The following is a 24,865-nucleotide window of genomic DNA, read 5'->3' on the forward strand; positions in this document are numbered from 1 at the left end:
CAAGCTAAAGCATTTTTTTAAATTTGCTGAAAGGTATGCATTGTATTAATAATGTATTATTAGGGACTTCTGTTTTGTCTAAATATAGAAGAACATTCAGAGCATTATATGCAAAATGATGTTACACAATCCATGATAGCATTTATTACTAGACTCAGTCAAAAGTGAACACTGTAAAACCATATATTTAATCATTTTGGCCTTTTATCCCACTTTAAAACTTGCTTTGAATACACATATCTACATGACAAAAAACACGGACACAAACACGATGAACGGTTCTACAGGGAAACTGACAGCATGGTACAAACCAGACTGGGTTTTCCGAGGGGGAACAGAGGTTCGGAGAGGACTAGGGGTTGTTCGGGGCAACAGGCCGGTGGTGGTCGTGTCAAACAAATCAGTGAATGTCTCTTCTGTTAGTGGAGGTTAGTTAATATGTTAGTATTGTAAAGCATTTGACATACAGAGGGTGCTGGGTATTCAACCCTATGATCAAGATTGATTAGTAAGCACCGAAATACAGTAATAAGTATTCATGAGATTTTTCTTTTTCAGTATACATTCTTCAACATTCAAAATAGGCTACTCCCCAACCTAAACTGCACCATACCCAACGTTTTTTGACCTAGACAAATATGAGCTCTAAGAGCTTTCTATCAGGGTAAATGTCCTGCTGACTCATCATAACACAAGACACAAAAACATGTATTAGCACTCAAAGATGTTAACAGCTCCAGTTGTTACTGAAGAAGGTTAGTAGGGATATTTGTTTCATGTTCATCTCAAGCAGAACAAGCATTCGAGATACATAAAGTGCCTCTCACCTGTTTGTTTGGGCTTGGGCTTTGCTGGCTCCTTGACTGTGGGCTTAACAGGTTTAAGACTGGGTTTCACTGTTGAACAAATTAACATCATTTTATCAAATTATTTTAAATAAGGTATTAAATTCCTTTAATTGTTATAAAGTCATATAAGGTGATAAATGATTGCATCATTTAATTTTGAAAGGCTCATTTAACCACATTTGCTCTGCTTATTACAGTGCTATTAATAGAGTGGTGGAACTATGATGTCACTTTGTAGGCGAAAACCCGGAAGCGAGTTAGCATTTTAGCACTTCCGGTTCCATCATCCCAGAGTCAATGGGTTTTTTGAATGGGATTTTGGTTCAATCCCTTAAATAAGGTCCGTGGTTTACACAGGCTCAAGATACTTTCACGTTTTATTCTACGACATAAAACACACCAGTTACAGCTCACTCGTGATTTTTTAAAGCTGTTACGTTTCTTTAAAAAGACGGTTGCTAACAAGTTGCTAAATGGGACTACAGGCACTGTCGGAGACATTCAACGTCATCACGCCGAACAGGAACTCATTCTAACCCGCTTTTACAGTCTCGTGCTCTTTTGGATTAAAATTCATCCAGAGTAAATAATTATCATGGAAAATGTTTCTAAAAATAAGTTTAAAAGTGGTCGGAAACATGGTGGTGGTGACATTGAAGGAGAGCGACCATGGTGCTGTAGTTCGTTTATAGCCTAATGTTAGCATTTTAGTTCTGGCGCTTGTATTTAGGCTTCAAAATTCATAAAATTTGTATTACTTTGTAAAGATTATCTCGATGGTCAAAACGTGTAAGTTTCATGAACTATGATTGAACACAGAGCTTATTTTTTGCGGTTATCCAAAAGCCTATGGGAAAATCCTACTGGGTTTTTGTAGAGGGAACCAGTTTCATGCTAACAGCCGATCCGCCTACAGAGTGACGTCATAGTTCCCCCACTCTATTACAACAAACAATGATTACCCTCACCTGCTCCTCCTGGTGGTGGGGCAGCTGTAGAATTAAAAAAAAAAGTTAATATAAAAATAAAATGCATCTGACACTACACTAATAGATCTAACCTTACAATTAATGTAATTTTACAGTAAAATACTGTTAAATGTACAGTGGAAGTGAAAAAGAACAAGTAATCTTATAGTTTACAGAGAACATTTATTTTTATTTTTTTGTAAATTACAGTGTTGTTTTGTAAATGTTTACATTTCACTGTATTTTTACAGAATTATTCTGCCAACCAAAGCTTTTTCTGTAAAAAGAACAGGATTTTTTGTACAGGGCTTTTCACACTGAACGCGAAAAATTCGGAGTGAATGTTCGGCGCGATGACGCTTTTGAATCGAAACAATAGATCCCCTATGGAGCTATTCACACCAGATCATTCGCAGTGCGAAAAAGCAAGGATTTTTTTTTTCTCATCCTGTGTGTCGACATTTTCCGCCTTCGCTCCGTGAAGAAACGGGCCGTCCAATCAGATTTGAGCTAAGATCACGTGCCTGGAGCAGCACAAAAAGGCAAAAAGTGGCGCTGTTTCGAAAACCAGTGTAAACAAACATAGAAGAAGAGTATTCTAAGAGAGAAGAGAGTGGATGACGAGTTCTTGTTATCTTTGATTTCTGAGAACTTATTTACTCTCACATGTTCTTAATATAATTTCTATTAATTCTGTGATCTGGAGTGTCTGTTTTCTCCCACGTGTGCAAATGTTGAGTCAGACCGCGTTTACTCTCTAATGTTAGATCTTCCGTATTAAAAAAATCGCGTTAAACATTTTTCTACACATGAAATATGAAAGCAAATAGACATGATTATGACGCTATATTTTCTGTATGTGTTTTGTATGCAGCTCATGGTATTTTTTATAACAATAAAAGATGTTTAAGACTATAAGCTGTGTGGCGTTATTAAACATACAAAGAGTGCATGTCTGCCTATTAGAGAATCAAAATCAAAAAACAAAAAAATTTCACATCGTGTCCATTGTGAAAAAGCTAAACAAATTTCGGATGCGATGACGCGCTGGAATAAATCAACAGCTTCCTATGGATGCTTCCACATAGTCTGCGAGCATTCGCGCACTGAAAATGCTAAAGTTTTTTTTTTTTCGTCCCGTCCGACTAATCTTTTCAGTTTCAGCGAAAACACAGGCCGTCCAATAAGATTTGACCATTACATCACATAGCAAGAGCAACTGCTGTTACCCAAAAGGTTAACGCGGTGGCGCTAAAAGCTCAGAAGACTGTATTGAGCACGAAAAACACTGAAGTAGGGGACTTTTTCCGCAAGCGAGAATGCTGAGTTCTTGTTATTGTTGGTATTTAACGGGTGTGCCTCACATGTTCTGAAAAGTGAAGCTGCGGGCTCTTTGATCGCCCCCTGGTGGCTGGCTGTAGTACAGGTCATAAACCCCGCCCTCTCCATGTAAACGAATGGGACTTGAGTCAAAATAAAAAAATTAATTACACTTCCAATACAATTGTCCGAAATATGGTTTTGGTCATTTAAGGTAGTTGTTATCACTCTGATATATGTTCAATTGCTCATTTTTGTGATAAGTTTCATTTTAGCTAGTAATTTGATGCTATAAAAACAGGGTGTGTCGTTATGGTTGACTGGGTCTGCGGGAGTTTGGGCAGGAGTTTTATTCTGTAGCTCCACCTCACGACACTATTGCGCAGACTCTGGCTCCAAACGAATCTCTACTGCGCAGACTCGGGCTCCAAATGATGTCATTTTCTCAAGATGGCAATGGCCATTCTGAGATCCTTTGGCTTCACTTTTTTATAGTAGAAGGAAGCGGAGACGCGTCGTCCATCTTTTTTTACAGTCTATGGCATTGGTCCAAACTTACTTGCCGACCCCTGGTCTATGGTATTTAAGAACAGACTATTCTCACATGTTCTTTATATAGAATAACATTTCTATTAATTCTCCACTTGGCTCTCCAGTTGTTTTAGTGTTTTTGTTAGTTTTTCCTGTTTTTTGTTTGTCTAACACAAGCAGTTTCACCAAGGAAGAACTGCTGAACATTCGGCAGAACACTCCACAAAATCTCCAACCGGTTTTCGATTATTCGGATGTTTTGCTGAACATAGTAGTCGGCGGAGCTGCAGCGCTGTTTAGATGCTTTAGGACGCACAGACGGGGGAAGTGAGCCGGCGCTCTCGTGAAGCTCAGACAGCGTGGATTTTGAATGTTGTTGCCTAGCATCCATCTGGCTAATCTCTGCTCTCTACCCAACAAAACGGACGAACTCCTTCTGCTTTCCCGGTTTAACAAAGACTTTTCAAACTCTGCTGCTCTGTGTTTCACGGAAACCTGGCTGAACGACACCATTCCAGACAGCAGGTTGCATCTGCCTAATTTCACGCTGATCAGAGCAGATCGCGACGAGGAATCAACGGGGAAAATCGCGCGGCGGTGGAACATGCTTTTACATCAATGAGAGGTGGTGTACAGATGTAACTGTGTTAAAGAAGATGTGCTGTTCAGATCTAGTAACGCTTTTCCTCAACTGTAAACCTTTATATTCGCCGCGGGAGTTCTGCTCGTTCATTCTCGTGAGTGTCTACATTCCTCCGCAAGCGCACGTGAGCACAGCTTTACAGAAACTCGCTGATCTGATCACAGACACAGAACAACAACACCCGGACTCTGTTTTAATCATTCTCTGGGACTTTAATAAAGCAAATCTCTCCAGTGAACTGCCAAAATACAGACAGCATGTTACATGTCCCACCAGAGACAATAATATACTGGATCACTATTACACAGCGATAAAGGACGCATATCACTCTGTTCCACGAGCAGTTTTAGGACTCTCTGATCACTGTTTGGTTCATCTTATTCCAACCTACAGGCAGAAACTTAAATCTGTTAAACCTGTATTAAGGACTGTAAAGAGATGGACTAATGGGAGCGGGTTTTACAAGCCTGTCTCGACCTTACTGCTTGGAGTGTTTTTGAAGCTGCTGATGATCTGGACGAGCAGACAGAGACTGTAACATCATATATCAGTTTCTGTGAGGATATGTGCATTCCTACCAGGACTCATCTTACTTATAACAACGACAAACCATGGTTAACTGCAAAACTCAGACAGCTCCGTCAGCCCAAAGAAGATGCTTACAGGAATGGGGACAGAGTCTTGTATAAACAGGCCAAATACACACTGGAAAAGGAGATCAGAGTGGCAAAGAGGAATTGTTCAGATAAGTTAAGGATCCAATTCTCTTCCAGTGACACGGCTTCAGTGTGGAAAGGTCTGAAAGACATCACCAATTACAAGACACCATCCCCCAGCACTGTGGAGAATCAACAACTGGTAGACAATCTTAATGATTTCTCTTGTAGGTTTGAAAAAACACCATTCACACCTCCTGCAACACATCTGAACTGCAAATAAGAGAAGATGACGTGCGCCAGGTCTTTAAAAAGAACAAGAGAAGGAAGGCACCAGGCCCAGACGGTGTGACACCATTCTGTCTGAAATCCTGTGCTGACCAGCTGGCCCCCATCTTCACACAGATCTTTAACAGATCACTGGAGCTGTGTGAAGTCCCCTCATGCTTCAAACGCTCCACCATAATTCCCATCCCAAAAAAACTCAAGATTACAGGATTTAACGACTACAGACCTGTGGCTCTAACGTCTGTGGTCATGAAGTCATTTGTCTGGTTTTGGCTTATCTGAAGGACATCACTGGACCCTTACTGGACCCCCTGCAGTTTGCCTACAGAGCAAACAGGTCTGTGGATGATGCAGTCAACATGGGATTGCATTACACACTGCAACACCTAGACAGACCAGGGATTTATGTGAGGATCCTGTTTGTGGACTTCAGCTCGGCCTTTAACACTATCATTCCAGACCACCTCCTGCCCACACTAACTCAGCTCTCCGTCCCCACCTCCGTCTGTCAGTGGATCAACAGCTTCCTGACAGACAGGCAGCAGCTAGTGAGGCTGGGAAAATTCTCATCCAGCACCCGCACCATCAGCACTGGAGCTCCTCAGGGCTGCGTTCTCTTCCCACTGCTCTTCTCCCTCTACACCAACGACTGCACATCTAAAGACCCCTCTATCAAGCTCCTGAAGTTTGCAGACGGCACCACACTAATCGGCCTCATTCAGGATGGTGACGAGTCTGCTTACAGACAGGAGGTTAAGGAGCTGGCTGTCTGGTGCAGTCTTAACAACCTGGAGCTCAACACGCTCAAAACTGTGGAGTTGATCATGGACTTCAGAAGAAACCCACCTGCTATCCCCCCACTCACCATCATGAACAGCACTGTTACCACACGTGCCAACCAGAAGCCATGGATGACAGCAGAGGTTCGTGGGCTGTTAAAGACCAGAGATGAAGCATTCAGATCAGGAGACAAAGCAGCCCTCAAAACAGCAAGAGCCAATCTGTCTCATGGCATCAAGAAGGCAAAACATCAATATGCTAAAAAATAATCAACAACAACTTCACAGACAGTAAAGACACTCGGATTCTGTGGCAAGCCATTCAGACCATCACTAACTACAAGCCCCCGCCACAGGCCAGTGACAATGACACATCCTTATCAGATGCACTCAACCACTTCTACTCACGATTTGAGATACAGAATGACATGCCTGCACAGAAACTACTCACATCTCCAAACGACCAGGTACTCTGTCTCTCTCCAGCCGACGTAAGGAAGACCCTGTCCTGGATTAACCCACAGCTGCGGGCCCTGACAACATACCTGGACGTCTACTGAGAGACTGTGCTGCACAGCTGACGGATGTCCTAACAGACATCTTCAACACCTCGCTGAGCCAGGCAGTCATCCCCACGTGTCTCAAATCCACCTCCATAATTCCAGTACCAAAGAAGTCACCCGTGTCCTGTCTAAATGACTATCGTACCATAGCACTGACCCCAATCATGATGAAGTGCTTTGAGAGGTTAGTCATGCATCACATCAAATCCAGTCTCCCAAACACACTGGACCCATTCCAGTTTGTATACCGTCCAAACCGTTCCACGGACGATGCAATATCCACCACTCTCCACCTAGCTCTTACTCACCTGGAACAGAAAGACTCTTATGTAAGAATTCTGTTCATCGACTTCAGCTCAGCATTCAACACTATAATCCCACAACAGCTCATCCACAAACTAAACTTGCTGGGCCTTAACACCTCCCTCTGTAATTGGATCCTGGACTTTTTAACTGCAAGACCTCAGTCAGTCCGTGTCGGCTGCAACTCCTCCAGCACTACCACACTGAGCAGAGGTGCCCCACAAGGCTGTGTGCTCAGCCCGCTGCTCTTCACGCTGCTGACTCACGACTGCACTGCCAAGTCCAGCTCCAACCATATCATCAAGTTTGCTGATGACATAACTGTGGTAGGCCTCATCAGCAACAACGATGAAACGCTCTACAGAGAGGAAGTGGCACTGCTGGCGAAATGGTGTGGTGCTAACAACCTGTACCTCAATGTGAGTAAGACAAAAGAAGTTGTGATGAACTTCAGGAGAAACTCTGTTGACCATCCCCCACTGACCATCGACGGCTCAACCGTGGAGAGAGTCGGCAGCACTAAATTCCTGGGGGTGCACATCACAGAGGATCTCACCTGGACCACCAACGTCACGTCACTCAATAAGAAGGGACAACAGCACCTCCACTTTCTCCGCCGGTTGAAAAGGGCAAGTCTCCCGCCACCCATCCTCACCACTTTCTACAGGGGCATCATTGAGATTGTGCTGACCACCTGCATCACTGTCTGGTATGGGAACTGCAGTGCTGCTGACCGCAAGACCCTACAACGGACAATGAACACTGCCGCAAAGATCATTGGTGCCCCTCTCCCCTCCATCCTGGACATTTTCCTTGCACGATGCCCCAGCAAGGCCTCCAGCATCGTGAAAGACCCCACCCAACCCTCCCACAACCTCTTTCAGCTCCTACCATCAAGTAGAAGGTACCGGAGTATCAAAGCTCGCTCTGTCAGATTGCTCAACAGCTTTTTTCCCCAGGCTGCGAGAGCTCTTAACTCCAATCTCCCTGCCCCCCCCCCTTGTTTTTTTTTCTCTTATACTTGCATTGTTGTATGTTTATCTTATGTTTAACTAGTATGTAGCACCGTGGTCCTGCGAGACACGACATTTCGTTCCAATATATGTCCACACATGTAGCAGAATGACAATAAAGCTCAACTTGAACTTGACTGCAGTGGAGTCATTCAGGTTCCTGGGCACCACAATTTCTCAGGACATTCATATTGACTCTATTGTGAAAAAGGCCCAGCAGAGGTTGTACTTCCTTCGCCAGATGAGGAAGTTCAATCTGCCACAGGACTTGCTGAAACAGTTCTACTCTGCCATCATTGAATCCATCCTCTGCACTTCTATAACTGTCTGGTTCAGCTCAGCTACCAAACCTGACCTCAGAAGACTACAGAGGGTAGTCCGGACTGCTGAGCGAATCATTGGTACAACCCTTCCCACTCTCCAAGAACTGTACTTATCCAGAGTGAGCAAAAGGGCTGGTAAAATCACTCTGGACCCCTCACACCCAGCACACTCCCTCTTTGAACTGTTGCCGTCTGGTCGACGCTGCAGAGCTCTGAGCACCAGAACGACCAGACACAGGAACAGTTTCTTCCCTCAGGCAATCCATCTCATGAACACTTGAACTCTTAACAATAAACATGAAACACACAACACTATCATACTTTTTATGTTTATTTTACACACATAATTTTTACATTTCAAATTTGCACCTAACATACCTGTACATACTGAATTGTCTATTTTGTATATTGTGTTTGTGGTATTTGGCACATTGTCCATTTTTGTATATTTGTACATTATTTTCTTTTTCTTTTTAATTTAATTTTAAAAAATTTACCTAATATTTTTTACCTATTTTTTTTTTTTTTACTATCTGTGTCCTGTCTTGTTGCTGTCATTCTGTCGCACTGTGATGCTACTGTCACTAAAACAAATTCCTCGTATGTGCAAACATACCTGGCAATAAAGCTAATTCTGATTCTGATTATGTGATCTGAAGAGCACCGTCCATTTTCTTCCACGAGCGCGTTTATGAGTCAGAGCTTGTTCACTCTAGTTCACTCTTGTTCACTTTTTTTTTCTTTTTTTTTCTTTTTTTTAACAATAAAGAATGTTTATGACGCATGACAAGCAGGTATCGATCAGTCCATTATAAAACATACAAAGAGTGCATGTCTGCCTATTATAAAATCAAAATCAATTTTAGATCACAATCGGAAGTTATTACAAGCACTCGATGATTTAAAGTGGGTTTTGAGCAAAAACGTGGGTGGTGATGGCGCAGTGGATAAGACACATGCCTTTGGTGTGAGAGATCCGGGTTCGAATCCACTGTGAGACACCAATGTGTCCCTGAGCAAGACACTTAACCCCTAGTTGCTCCAGAGGCGTGCGACCTCTGACATATATAGCAATTGTAAGTCGCTTTGGATAAAAGCGTCAACTAAATGAATAAATGTAAATGTAAATGTAAAAAAAAACGTAAATAATTACATACATTTTCAATGTAGCTTGATGGTAATTGTACCTCTAATAATTTCATATGTATTCTCGTAAGCATTACGGATATTTTGTGTTTCTGATGAAGTGTTAAGATAATTATTTATCTTAATTTAATTATTTGAGCAGCGAACGATGTAAACCACACGAGTTACATACGCTACATGAAGAAAAAATGCATTGTTGCTCGGCGCCACCTAGCGTGCAGGCGTGAATTAGCAGAAAGCGAACATTCGTTTCGCACTCGGTGTGACAACAACATTCGCGGGTGATTCGCCTTGCTTTTTCGCATTGCATGAGGCGAATCGCCGACGAATGTTGCTTTCGCGCACGCTAGGTGGTGCCGACCAACAATGCATTTTTCCTCAGATAGTATATGGATTTAACATCGTCCGCTGCTCAATATACAGCATTAAATTAAGATAAAGTTTGGTTCTATGCCAGAAACACAAATTATCTATAATGTTACTTATTAATGTTTTAGCTTAAAACCCACTTTAAACCATCGAGTGCTTGTAATAACTTACAATTGTAATATTTAGTTGATTTTGATTCTATAAGAGACAAGCACTCTTTGTAAGATCTAAAGAGTTAACGCGCTCTGACTCATAACACTCACACGTGTGAAAGAAAACAGCCACTTCAGATCACATGATTCAGTGGAGAATTAATAGAAATTATATTAAGAACATGAGAATAAATCTGTTCTCAGATACCAAAGATAACAAGAACTCACCATCCACTCTCTTCTCTCGGAATCGCTCAGAATACTCTTCTTTGGTGTTTGTTTACACTGGTTTTCGTCGAAACAGCGCCGCCACTCTTTGCTTTTTTGTGCAACAGCAGCTGCTCCTGGCACGTGATCTAAGCTCAAATCTGATTGGATGGCCCATTTCATCGCAGAGCGACGGGGAAAAAATCGACACACAGGACAAAAAAAATATTTGCTTTTTCGCGCCGCGAATGATCGCGCCTGGTGTGAATAGCCCCATAGGTACTGTTTCGATTCAAAAGCGTCATCGCACCGAATTTTCGCGTTCAGTGTGAAAAGCCCTTAAGGCAGTTTCGTATAGTGTTACAAATCCCTATACTGCTGTCATCATTGTAATTGTCATACTCACTTGGTTCATCTTCGTCAACTGCATCTGACAAGTCCAGATCCTGACTTATTCCTGCAAAACACACAAAATAAGAAACATTCACAAAATATTTGTGCAGCTCAAAAGCAAACACTAAATGAGCATTCAAATCATGAACGAGCATGTATTTTGTATTTATGTACATCATGCCTGAGCACACACTACACATGCACATAAAAATAATTATAAAACGGTTAGCTTAAGTCCTTGATTCTGATTGGTCAACAGCTGTGTTATATTCACGATAAAGCACAGCTATGACCACTTTACTCAGCAGTTCTGTGTACCACTGTGCAACACCCTTAGCAACATAAACAATCAATATAGCATCAGAACCATTCCATGTATTATGTATTTCAGCTAAATTAACTGTTTATTATTTATGTAATAAATTGTAAAAGACCCCTGCTGGTGTTGTTAGGTCATTCACCTTTAATTTTGAGGCCACACCCTTTCTGCTGTCAAAGAAAGTCTTCTCATATGGGAGATAAGTTGATGTGTGTGTGATGTGTCTCGTACCTTATTGCTTACATATAAATGCATGATTTTGTTTACGCAGATCATCCAAGGCCTCTAATATTTTTATTCGACTGCAATACTGGCAGTATGCGGTAGCATAATCAAAATCTCAGATGATGGATGGATGCTGATGCTAAAACTGGATCTGATGCCAGCTTTACTAAAGACTCTCTATACAAATTCCACAGTAGTGCCGCTGGATTCCTGAATTTTAACAAAGACAAGAAAATGACAGCTTACAAATGCATTCTTCAAGCACAAAGGGACAAAGAATCTTTTGTGCTCATGTACTACACAACAAAGATGTTTCTGCAAAGATTCTTTCCCCATGTGTCATTTTTGGTAGTACATTTCTAAATAGTTTCTTCTGTAATACACCAGACTCAACTCTCCATGTCTGATGCAATGAATGTCTGCCATATATTTTTAGCACTGGGTCACAGATAATGTGGTGCAACACTCCACGGGGGCTGTCTTACTATTTATCTATATGTCTCTTTTAATTTGTCAATCCCAATGTCTTTTTCTAAATTCTTTTCTTTCTTTCTGCCTGCCTCTTCTGCCTTTTTTCCTTGTTCAGTTATATGTTGTTTTAGTGCATATTAGGTTTAGCTAAAAGCAACAGCTACCCATTATGCAGCGCTACCAAAGCCAGCTCAGCATTGCCACACTGTTATGTGATCAATACATCATGTGACAGCAGTTAATCCATCTAATGTTTTTCCCATTCACAATAGATATCTATGGGCTTAAATACAGTGCATTAGTTAATATGTTTTCATTTTGGGTTTCATTGGTTATTCAAATATTGATAAATTACTGACAAATATATTGGAATTAAAATGCAAACATGTCAAAACATGAACCTAACACCTAAAACAGTGGTAAAACTATATGCTCATAAATATACAATGAGTTTTCAGGTAAGGGAGGGTAAACGTATCTAATTCCATATACAACAGCAGGGTGAGGCCGACAGGAAAAGAGGAGGAGCAGTTTACCTTTGCCAGAACTGCAGACGCTGGCTTTCCTCATTCATGTCAATAGTGGTTTGGTCAGGGGATTTTTATACAACACAACATCAGTGCTTCTAAACAGTATACAAAGTAGTGTTTTTCAGAAAAGAATGTCATTGTTTTCCATACGCCTACATGGTTTTGTTCATATAAGCGTGGAATCTTTGACATTGAACTCGTGTGTGCCTCACACCAACAGAGGGGGGACCGTAACCCCCTGTCATAAAATTATGGTATCTTCCTATCATCCGCAGTCTCCAAAAAATTCCAAACTCCTATGCTGTACCTGGGCGCATTGTGGCTTCGTATGCGCATGCGCTCTGACTCCAAGCTTCCCAACGTAGCCTACCTGTACCGTGCTAGGATGAGGAGACTGTGGAAATACTAGTAATTCTGTGAATATATTTAATTTCAAGCCGTACTGAACAGTATAGTTTTGATTTTCTTTCAAGCCCAGATATAACATGATTACTGCCGTTAGATAACGTAAATGAAGCATTTAATTTTCTGTTAAATGAGGGCTGCAGAACATAATGAATTGGTAAAATATTACAAGTTTGCATAATATTAATATAATTTGCGTTTTAAATACCTGACGATGAAATAAGCGAAACATCGTCAAAATACAAATATATGTGATATGCATTGCTCACAAAAGAACCAATTTTATTCATAGCAACATCTTCAATAGTCCTAAATACATCTTTGTGCAAGGGGAACCAAAATAACATACAAGAGATTAATATTAGCAATGCCCTTTTAATATTCAGTAGTCAAGAACAGTTATATTCTTCTCATCCTCATTAATATGCTTAACGCACAGGTTTAAAATGGCTCACCACGCAATAAACTCAATTGAATTCTTCGTATTTAGATAAACATCATTTGTTGAGCCTCGGTATGTCATGCACAGCGCCGTAGCAATGGCTCGACCCAGACAGATGATCCAGACAGATGTTAAAACGCAACTCAAACACCGTGATTTATGTGATTCCTGCACCCCGTGTTCTCCATAAAAATGGAGGCTACATTAAAGTCGAAGTGTAAATGCTTTAAATCGGTGCTTGCAAGAGGTGCCGACAAAAATGATGAAGTAGGCATGGCACCGGGTTCAACAAAGAGGGGCGCAGCGCTTACCTTTCACTACCAGCAGAGAAAAGACCGCTAGAAGCGTCCATGTCGAGAGCTTTTTCCCCATGTTGAAAGTCCGAAATGGCACCGGGATTACAGCGATATTAAATATTGGCAGTAGATGATGTATATACGACTCTTTGGCCTTAGGACCTAAGCGTAATTTTAAGAGTCGTAGCTCCTCACTTAGAATAGAAAAGCCTGCGCGAGAGTCTGCAGTGCGAATGAGCGAGCACCCGCGTGTTACTTAGATCACGTTTCCACGCCGGCTTTAGGGCGGTTCCTTATACTCAGCTCTGCTTTTTACTCAGAGCGCACTGTTTTTACAAATAGACGAACCTACCGATTATTCTTTCTTTAGCTACAAGTAAATGATAGCTATGTTAACATACTAGTGAACTTTGTGACCGGCTGAATGTAGAACAGGCGCGATAAGAACGTGTTTACAGTTAGTTGCTGGAGGAGATAAGATGACCTCTCTCGTGCATTTGGCTATTCACTTGGAATGACTGAATTAGGATAATTGTGCGCCTCTGAATAATTAAGTGGCTTGCACAATTGACTTCAGTTAATAATTTATATTTTGGGTTAACACCTGGATCTATATTTTATGGCCTATAGTCAATTTATGTGCACTCAGTAATTAGGTAATTAAAAAGTTTTATGCATTAAGAAATGAATTGCACTTTTGGAAAAAACAGCGGCGGGGAGTGGGGGGGGGGGGGGGGGGGGGGTCAAGCCTCTGCCCCTTGAACACCCAAAACACAACCCTGCCCCTGCAGAGGCCTGTGTATGCATGCCACTGTTGTCATATTAGCAGCATACGTATCTGTCAGTCACTAACTGGCAAATATAGTCATTTGGGGGTTTGACTCTTCTGGTTGGTCAACTGTTCTTCTTTTTTATGATCCATTTTTATAAAGGAAGGCATAAATGTACTGCATGTACTGTTGAGTTTTGACATTCTCTTTGACTTCCGAAACCTAAGATTAGCAAATATGATGCTGAGAGTAGAAATGGGCACTTACATTATATATGTGTTACTGGAAGTCGATGACACATACAGTAAATGTAAATTGAATGCCCCACAGTGACTCATCCATTCTGTTCATTGTGGTATGCTCACAGAATATATATCCCATTTAAAATGGGTGCATAATCTAGATAATATGAGATCATATACAGTAGGTCCCCTTTTTCCACGTGTTCTTGTTTTAAGTTAGCTTTTTAGCACTTCCTCTTCCAGTTCATCTTGATATTAGTGGGGGTTTTTTAACAGGATTTTGGTTAAATGTCTGAAATGTGGTCTGTGGTTAACACAACCTCAATATATTTTTTATGTTTTATTCTAAAAGAAAGGAATGGAAATGTATGGTGACCCATACTTGGAAAGTGCACACACACCCCAGAGGAGTGTATAACATAAAATACATTAGTCTATAATCAGTATATAATAGTATATAATATATAATTATATATAACAGTCTTGTAATAGTTACAATACTATAGTAACCATAACAGTTATAATTTAACTATAATATATAACATAAATTACATTAGTATAGCCCCTTGTGATTTTAAAACTTTTTGCTAACAAGTGGTCAATGAGACTAGAGGGGTTGTCGAGGATATTAAACATCCAGGGGCGTGTCTAGAGCATTTTAAATGGGGGGGCCAGTCAGGGGCACTGCCTTAAAAGAGGGTGGCCGGGGGGAGGGGTTGGATACACGATGTTAATAGGCCTATATTATATAGGCTATTCATTGCACAGTGTGAGATTCATTGGTTCTCACAGAACTTTGTGAGATCGCGATGAACAAAGAGTGACAGCTTTATTGGTCATGAGCACTCTTTGCGAGCTTTCTAAGCAATCCATTTAAAATGTAGAACTTTGTTTTTTGCCCACACACACGTTGCAAAGTTTTGGGAATAACATCTGCATATTTATGCGGGATTCGCTCTCGAAGTAGCAGCATATTGATAGCAATAGAAGGGACAAAATATGTGAAAATGTGCATTAAGAGAGCAACCCCACTTATTTCAGAAGCAGCCTTAGTGATTATTTCTGGTTGATATGCTTCTATAACTATAAAGCAACAAAATACAAATGTACTACATAAAATAATTTAATAAATGCATATTTAAAAGTTAAGCACTTAACTAAAATAAGTATTAATAAAATTAATAACTAGAGAAGGCTAACTATTAAGCTTGCTTCCATTTAGTGAGAAAAGCCTACTCTTCACTTGAATTAGAAAAAAAAACTTTTCTGGTCTTCAGTGATGTGAGGATAACGTTTGAGCATACACACAATATCTGAGTGAGACCCGAGCCAATTCATAAAAGAACAATGTAGATTTAAAAGCACACGTCCAGTTTTGTGCGAGTGAAGGAAATCCGCTTGCGAGTGGAGAGATTCGTGCTCGCGCATTACATGATCGCGTAACATTATGCGCTCTCGACATTTGTCATTTAGATCACGCTAAAATGCCTAAAATTAATAAAGAAGAGAAGAAAGCGGCCCTAGGCAGCTGCCTACACATGCCAAGATACGCCAGATGCCGTTAGAAATTAACTAAAAACAAGCCTATCGCAAGACATCTGGTAGGGGGGGCACCTGGGGTGGCCAGCCAAATTTCAGGGGGGGGCGGTGCCACCCCTGGCCACCACGTAGACACGCCCCTGTAAACATCATCACCTTGACCGTCATCGTAATTAAATTGTTTTAACTGTTGGAAGCTTAGTAATGGTGACACTGAAGTCATGCAATTTTCACTTTGATGTGGCACCGTCAGCACAGTATAAGCACACCAATTCTTACAAAACAGGAAGCATATGTGCTGTTTTTCATCTGCAAGATTTGCATTGTTTGTAATGCAATCATACATTGTATGATTTTGGGCTGTTCCAGATGAAAGATGGCCAAATAGCTCCTAAACGGTGGTCCTACATCATACTGTGGAGCCAGTCGTTGTCATGGTCCTGCAACCAAAGATAGCATGTGATGATTTTCTAACAGTGTCAGAAATCTAGGATGACCATCTCACAGTGGTCATCCTAGATTTCTGACACTGTTAGAAAATCATCACATGCTATCTTTGGTTGCAGGACCATGATCAGGACGTATTGATCAGTGTGACATAGTGATAAAACATAAATGCCATGGAGGCTGAAAGCCCTAAAAGGAATACCTTATGTGTCATTCCATAAGGAATTTAACATCCGCCTCCGCAGGCTCCTCTTTGATCAGTGTGACATAGTGATAAAACATAAATGCCATGGAGGCTGAAATCCCTAAAAGTAATATCTTATGTGTCATTCCATAAGGAATTTAACATCCGCCTCCGCAGGCTCCTCTTCTTTTTTTTTTTCAGTATGCATGATGACGTTTTATTCTTATATATTAAGTTGCAATTTAATACATGTCATCATCGTAGAGTCTACTGTACATGTTGTACCCAAGTAGATCTACTTTATTAGACCTATGTCAGTGTGATTTGTAATGATCTTACAAGACTGCTGATGTTGCACAGTCTGTTGAAGGCATAAGATGACACAAATGACATGAAAATGTATTTAAAATAAAAATACAAAATACTGTGTAGAAAAATGTATTTAAATACAAATACAAAATAATGCGTGGAAAAATGCATTTAAATACAAATACAGTATTTTGTATTTTGAAAATACACAAAGTACATGTGAAATTGGCCATCCAGTGCCGGTAACCATATAGGCTGAAATCTATCTGGACCTATTCTGAATAAAAAAATAAAAAAATAAATAAAATAAAAAACACATTAAGATGTTGAACTGCTTAGAAACTTTTGTTTTCATTTTACATACCTCTTCCCTTCCCCTCCCCTGTATGAAATACCAAAATTGTATATTTATTTCATGTGAAGTTTTTGTTGTATATAAAAGTTTTTTAAAATAATTAAAAAAAAATAATAATTTATAGCATTCAACAATATTTGCTCATTTTGTTTGTTTTGGGTTTTTTTGTGGTGTACCTGTCAGGATCCTACCCTGACAGTCTTGTGTTTGTCACATGCTCCTCTTGTCCAACCTCCCTGTTTCCCATGGTCACGCCCACTTGTTTAGTCCTTGTCTAGTCCTCGTTTGCTTGATTGTGTTCACCTGATCCTCGTGTGCTCTGCTGCTTTATATTGTGTTCCTTTCCCTTGTGTCTTGGCTGGTTAGTTTTGGTGTTTACCTGTTTCTTGGTAAAGAAACAGGTAAAGTTATCCTTTGATCTTGCTCAAGTGGCTTGTTATTTTATATCCTCAGTTCCCTTTTGTTTTCTCTAGTTCTGTCTAATTCTTTGAGTTCTTATCTAGTTTAGATTTTCTTTTGTCTGTCTTGGGTCGTTGTGTTGTCTTGAGCCTTGTCTTGTTTGTTATCGTGTCTTGTCCTGTCCTGCCCTTTACCCAGATTCCCTGGCCTCTGACCCCTACTACATGGAAGCAGCTCTCCACTCTCACGAGTCAGGTCTTTGGTTCTGTGAGTCACTACCTGGCGGCTAGACTGGTGCGACTTCTGAGATTCACTTCAAGCTACGGGGTCTCTGTCTTCCTGCCTTCCTCTGGAGCTGCTACCTCCGTGCTTGAGTCCGTTGCCACCTTGGACTGGCTCAGTGGTCATCCCTCCTGCCTGTATTGTTGTCTGCCCTGTCCCTCTGTTTGGACGGATTCACTTCTCACTCTCCCTGCTGTTTCTAGTCAACGTCTTGTCAATAAACTACCATTGTCCGCTCATTTGCATCTGGGTCCCATTTCTTGCAGATCCCTGATAGTACCATTCATCAGTGTCTTCACAAATGTGCACAATCACCACACTAAACTGATGGTGACATACAGTGATTAACCTAATTCTTTTGTAAATAAACGTTTGGGTGAATTCAATCACCTGATTTTGTAAATGTGACAAATTTTTCCTTAAGTACCAAGTTTGCACTTGTATAAAATGTCAAATGCTTACATTAACAAAATGAGCCTGCAATAGCAGAAATAGTGCAATAGCAGAAATAGTGTATAGTGTTAGTGTTTAGTACAAACATTAGTTAAAATATAATGTTTAATGAATTAAAAAGCATATATAAGGGAGTATTGTTCAGTTTAGTGTTATATATGTTATCATATTCATATGTTTTGTTCCAATGCACATTCACTGTTGTCGGTCTACTTGTTGGTGTTCCACTTCGCCTTGGAGCGCGCACACAAAAAACTGCCTGTCAACATGCAAGTGTGAATTTGAATTTCCTTTCACGGCATACTGCACTTATAATAAGTGAAACTGCACAAAGCACATCATACTCTATTACTCATTCATCCATGCTTATTTTTCCACTTCAACATTCCAATAATTCCTGCCCACTAATAGCTGCATGGATATATTTGCTTACTCCTATAGGCTTTAAAAAAAGTTCAATCGATTCACACTTTATATCATCGCCCAGATGTGTATTATCATATCTCTCAGCCATGCAGTAATGCTTTAAACACATATTTTAACTTTAATCATGGCATCCGCACCTTATTCCAGAAAAGTGGCTCACCCAACGCTGAATGGAGTTGTACAGCTGCAGCTCACTTGATGAATGTACAAAATAGTAAAATACAAATAGTATTTTGTATTTCAAATATGTATATTCATGTATCTGAAATACTGCCCATCTCTGCACATGATAAAGGCATGTGAAACAAATTATATACAAAGGCATATGAAACAAGTCAAAGTATTTTTATTTTTTTTGTCCTGATTTGAATGGAACACCAAATTTGGCTGGTCTTGCTCTCTTCAGGTACAACACTGAAGACATCTATCATAATAATGTAGTATAATATAAAACAAAATGGCACTATTACAGTCTGCTACATCCTATAAAATATCAAAGCAAAGAAAGTACATGGTATATCATAACAGGACAAGCTTCTCCCTTGTGCATCTGCAAATGCTTTGCCATTGCAGTCTCTTTTATGTGGTGGTAAATATTATTTCAAGCACTACACTGGAAATGTCTCGCTGCATATATTTAGAAAGCATATAAAACATTAAACCATCTTTATCTATCTGTCAGGGGCCTTCAGCTAATAGGCCTGCAGTGTCCCGACATCTGTAAAACTGAACAGTGCTTGAAATAAACAGAGACACGAGAAATATGTGTTAGACCCTCATAGCCCTAACAGTGCTATACACATGATTATCCGCCTTGATACTGTGTAGGCACAGTGCACTTTTGTGTTTATTAACTTTATCTCTCATATTTATAATGTAATTATGATTAATGCTATAATTATGAAGCACTTTGCTGTTTTTCTGACATTATATCTTACGATTGTGACAAAGACTTTTGCCCAGTCTTCTGTTATTGCAGGACTATAATCCATCCTTTGTATTTTGGTGGAAATCATTACTATGATAGATGTTAAAGCAAAGAAGCACTAAAAAAGAAAATACAACATCTAAAGATTGTACAAGAATGGCAACCTGGTGTTTATTCCTTTGTAGGTTTACCAAGCATCCTCTAAATCCATGCTGACAAAGTGTCATATATTGGCACTAAACTTAAAAGGCACAAGAACTGAAGCCCAGAGTTTTTCTGTCTAAGCATCCTCAAAAGTAAAGAGGCTGGGCATACGAAAACCCACGCCAGGACCAATCTGGAAGAAGCGTCGCTAGATGTGCGTGTAGCGCTGCCCAATGGCGAGGAATGGAGGTTGTTTTGAATCGGCGAGACTGCCTAGCCAATCAGGCCGGTCTCGTGTTGAGCTAGCGCGAGGCTCAGCGCATGGGGTTTAAAGAGGAGAGAGAAGAGAAGACAGTGGCGAGATTTCAATCAACTCAACAACACAGGTACGGATAAACGTCTAATATTTAACAGAACACATTCCATTTACCTATTATTAGCTAAAATATATAATTTTATATACATTTATATATATATTTTAAATGAAATGTGAAACTAACATTTATTCCCCTAAAACAGAATAAATGTGATTTTCTTTTTATTTTATAAATTCATTCATATGTGAAGGTCAAAAAGGAGTTATGCATATTTGCAGTTTGTTTGCCAATTTTTGCATTTGGTCTTGCATTTTTGCATTTCTAATAAATCACAGAAATGTGAACAAAATCAAACTATTTTTAGAGGTCAAGCGCAATTTTCTGATTGGCTGTTATCGGCACTAATTATGGAAAATTAAAAGTTATTAAACTGATTTTTCCCCCGGACTGTATTCTTGACGCGCATCGCTGCTGAATATGGCTCGCAGTGTCCTGTCTATGAGCCACCCTGCCTTCTTCTATACAGACCGATTTCGATAACATCTTCACATAATGCATTTTTTTTGTCTCCAAGATCATTCGCTTACGCAATTACTCTTTGCTTTCTATCTTTTTATGTCAAATGTGGATGTGTATACGCGCTGTAAACATGTTATTGCATTTTTCCTTTTCCAACTTAAACAAGCGCGCTTGCCGTGTATTAAAATGGCTGGCGATTGAGACCATTGACGAGCATCTATTCCCTCACGCAGCAAGGACGGGATAATTTCAGACAGAAAACATACATTTTAGATGCAAAACTGCCCCTTCCTTTCGTTTTCTCCCTCGAATGTCTATCTCTAAATCTTTGGATTAAAATAAAGACAGTGCATCGCGATTTATCATCTTTTCCAGCTTGACAGTTGCGCTGGATATACTCGCATAGGCAATGGCTGGCTGTAGTCTTTGTTAAGGCAGCACTGCGCCAAGCGACAGCTAGGGCTCAACTTAGAAAAACAGTTAAACACGCCAAAATATGATCTGACAGCCTTAAACAGTCATTTTAAACTAAAAGCACAACATTTATTTTAGTTGATAAACATGTTTTTCTTTTAATTAGAGCCCTTGGGTCGCTAGAATCGTCTTTTAAACCCGAGGGGGTGTGTATTGCTTTGTTGCACGGTCAACCCATCTGCTCTGCAAAGAAGCCATTTTAATTAATGAAGAGCAGCAGCGCGAGGCAGCGCTTATACCAGTTACTATATATAACAGCCGCTATATGCTTGTAACAGGCAGAACGCTGTAATGCATACTTTTAAACCAAGAGCAGTAATTCATCTCAAAATTAAATATTAATAAGGTGAAAAAGATTTGCAAAAATAAAGAGCAGTTTCTGTCATGAGGTTGCGTTCATGTGAAGGATGTTGAATTATTCTTGCTGATGGCGTTTCTGTTTTTAGTAGCCACTTTTATAGGCTACCACCACCGTCTTCACATGTGTGCTGCTATATAACCTATAAGACTGTGTATGAAGGCAATTCAAGTCTGTGCAATAGAGTAGTCCAAACTTTTGCTAATAACAACAAACAATAAAAGGTGTATTATTGATTGGTGTATTGTTAAAAAAAGGCTGTGAACACCAAATCAGTCTCATTAATAATCAGTTCACATCCCCCATGCAAGAAGGACGGGTCTGGAATTCCCTTTGTGTATAATCTTAGTCTATTAAGACCTGCACCCCACTGATGTAAGAAATTTTGTACTATTTAAAAAACAAAAGTACAATGGGTCACTTTGTTTTTTAATCTGTTTTATCAGTTTAAATAAAAACTGTATTATTATTTTTTTTCTGTTGTTTTATGCTCTTTATTCCCTATCATTTTAGATAAAAGTACAGCACAAGAGAAGACTTTATTGGACATAGGCCCTTCTCATCTCACAAAAATGGCAAAAGGAGACCCCAGGAAGCCCAAGGGCAAGATGTCTGCTTATGCCTACTTCGTTCAGACATGCAGAGAGGAGCACAAGAAGAAAAGCCCCGAGATTCCAGTCAGCTTTTCAGAATTCTCCAAAAGATGCTCTGCAAGATGGAAGGTTAGATTTGAAATTAAATTTACTAATATTATTTGACTCAAATGATTGAAATAAAGCAATGCAGAAGTACTTTCCTATTCTCAGTAGAAAACGCTCTTGATTTGTTGCGTGTGTAGGCGATGTCCGTTAAAGAGAAATCCAGGTTTGATGACATGGCCAAACAGGATAAGGTGCGTTATGATCAAGAGATGATGCACTACATGCCTGAAGGCAAGAGAGGCAAAAAGAAGGATCCCAACGCACCCAAGAGACCTCCGTGAGTAGACCTGACACACATTACCTCAATTACCAAAACTGTGTATATGCAGTTATTATGAAGGATATTTTGTTAATTTGATGCTGGCAGAAAGGGTTTTTATTCCTATCTTGCCCTTATATTCTAATATTTTGGCATTTTAATGATTTATTATGTAGAGGTTCTGAATGATAGTTATTAATTTTTTTAAATGAGCAAAATAGTTTAAAATAAAAATATTCACAGCATATCGCATTATTGCTTATAAAGCATTATCTTACAAATGTTGATGAATAAATTCATTTTGTCACCTTTTATGATCAACAGCTCTGGATTTTTCCTGTTCTGCTCGGAACATCGTCCACAAATCAAGGCTCAGTATCCAAGCTTGGGTATCGGAGATGTGGCCAAAAAACTCGGCGAGATGTGGAACAGCCTCACAGATTCCACCAAACAGCCCTTTCTGATAAAGGCCAATAAGCTGAAGGACAAGTATCAAAAGGCATGTCTCGATCTAGATGCTTCAGTAGTACATCATGTAACATATCCCAATTCCAGTGTTTTGAAATATAACGATATTTCCTCTTTGTACAGGATGTTGCGGACTACAAGACGAAGGGCAAGGTTGGTGGTGTGTCCATGGGTATGGGAATGACGGGGAATTGTATGGCTCCAAAACCCATGATGAAGAGCAATATGGATGATGAAGAGGATGACGAGGAGGAAGAAGACGAAGAAGAGGATGATGATGAATATGATGATGATGAATAGACTGTTGTTTTTCTGTGTTTTATCAGTTTTGATTATAATAACTATTTCTCCCCCGTTAAAGACCAGTAGATACGGAATACACTGGTGGTCTTTCATAGCTCCGTTGTTGTTTTAATAGAGGTGGAGTGTTTTGTGTGCTGTTGGTGAGAGACTTAGTATCACAGTTTCTTACTTCCAGCTTTGTGTGCGTGTGAGCGCATGTGCACATGTCAAGATCTCACTTCATCATGGTAGCCCAGTGTCTTCCTAGCCCATCTTTCTATCCTTTTACCAATTGTATAACAAAAGGCCTTTAAACTTGTAATACCCTTCCTGTATATGTAAATCCCTGACCTATATATATTTTTTGTTGGTTTGTTTAAGAGGCTCCTGAGTGTGTAGCTCTGTATATGGTTAGATATTGTTTATGATTGTAGTATGTTGCATGTGGAAAGGTGTCATAGTTTGGAACTGTGCACCGATATCGGACATTTCATGCTGAATCATTGGCTTCCACTTCCTTGTCTAATTTAGGGAAAAAATCAGTGCAAAAGAGCAGTTGCCACCAGCACGTCAGTTAGTCCTGTTGCAAGGATGTGCGCTATATGTTGTTTACTATACTACATGATATATTAGCACATCCATGATCAATGTAGGAAAGATATTTGTATTATCTTTCCTATATATTAACTGTTGTGTGATCTAGGAATGCACTATAGAAATACTGATTTGTGTAAAATACTGGCATAAGTCTGGCGTAAAAAAATATGAAGTTATAGCATTGCAAAAATAAGCCCTGATAACATGTAAACATAAAATGTCAATACTGGCCAATATCGATATGGTCACTGATATATTGTGCATCCCTAGTTTAATACTTATTTTTTTGTTGAATATAAAGTAAGAAACAACGCTGATGATAAATCTGTACTTATCTGTATCTTTGATTTTCATTTTATATGTTTGAGGTTTGCAATTAAATTGAAACATTTTTTATTTGTGGCGAGTATGTCTGTATGTAGACCAAGAATATATGCGAGAGAATCCAGCATGAATGGACCTTGATGACAATATCTAGCATATTGTATCCATAAGATTTATTGAAAAACTTGGTGTAGGAATATTTTGGCCACCTTCAGCCATAGATCCTTGACTAAAGTGTTTAAAGTTTGAAAGTTATAGCAATGATAGTAGTGGCTCTTGCATTTAGTGATACTGAAATCGCAAAAGTTTCTTCAACATAAGCAATAGTTTCAAACTAAATCATTATTCTTTACTTTAAAAACAATAGCCTCAGCTGCATCACAGTTTGCAAATGTACTGTACTACACTTAGACAAGGCACTCAAAAGTCCAGTTTGGGGCAACCAGACCCTGTCTAATGAAGTCCTTGTGGTCCACTATCAGCAAAGGTTAGTCTATGAATCCCTGATTTCCAGTTTGATCTCAAACTAAAAGTTCTTCATTGTAGGACCTCTTAAAGGAATCTTCTGGCTTATTTTCTAAGTATGTCTATGTAAGCACATTATTATACAACAGCTCGTAATCAACACCAGTTGTGTTAAGATATATACAGTGTTGGGCTAGTTACTCAAAGAATGTAATATATTACTCACTAGTAACTCCTTTCAAAAGTAATATGTATACTTATTACTTTCTGACAACAGTAATTAGTTACATTACTTTTTATTCACGCCCCACAGAAGTTGTAACTGTGTATCTTTACACATCAAATTCTTCTAGAATGTTATTAACAACAAATTTCTTCCTCATCATTTGACCAAAATCCACATTAGATAACAATCAGAAGTTATTACAAACAG

The 24,865-nt window shown here is 39.6% G+C and overlaps 2 protein-coding genes across 2 annotated transcripts in view; one reads left to right on the forward strand and one right to left on the reverse strand.

The window, feature by feature from the left end:
* Positions 1-13,706, reverse strand: part of LOC306873969 (CD99 antigen-like protein 2) — a 22,278-nt gene extending 8,572 nt beyond the window's left edge. Inside the window, exons 1-4 of the mRNA XM_079423592.1 lie at positions 13,206-13,706; positions 10,516-10,566; positions 1,817-1,840; positions 828-896 (exon numbers count right to left, since the gene is read on the reverse strand). Of these exons, the coding sequence (XP_079279718.1) occupies positions 828-896; positions 1,817-1,840; positions 10,516-10,566; positions 13,206-13,266 (205 nt within the window). The 5' untranslated portion in view covers positions 13,267-13,706. The remainder of the gene's footprint in view (positions 1-827; positions 897-1,816; positions 1,841-10,515; positions 10,567-13,205) is intronic.
* A 6,255-nt stretch (positions 13,707-19,961) lies between these two features.
* Positions 19,962-24,112, forward strand: LOC306871849 (high mobility group protein B3-like). The gene is made up of 5 exons (XM_079420038.1): positions 19,962-20,054; positions 21,850-22,058; positions 22,175-22,314; positions 22,621-22,795; positions 22,888-24,112. The coding sequence occupies exons 2-5, from the start codon at positions 21,909-21,911 to the stop codon at positions 23,062-23,064; spliced, it is 642 nt and encodes a 213-aa protein (XP_079276164.1). The 5' UTR covers positions 19,962-20,054; positions 21,850-21,908; the 3' UTR covers positions 23,065-24,112.
* The last annotated feature ends 753 nt before the right edge of the window (positions 24,113-24,865 follow it).

The sequence above is a fragment of the Barbus barbus genome (assembly GCF_936440315.1).
Source record: "Barbus barbus genome assembly, chromosome: 1".
NCBI lineage: Eukaryota > Metazoa > Chordata > Actinopteri > Cypriniformes > Cyprinidae > Barbus > Barbus barbus.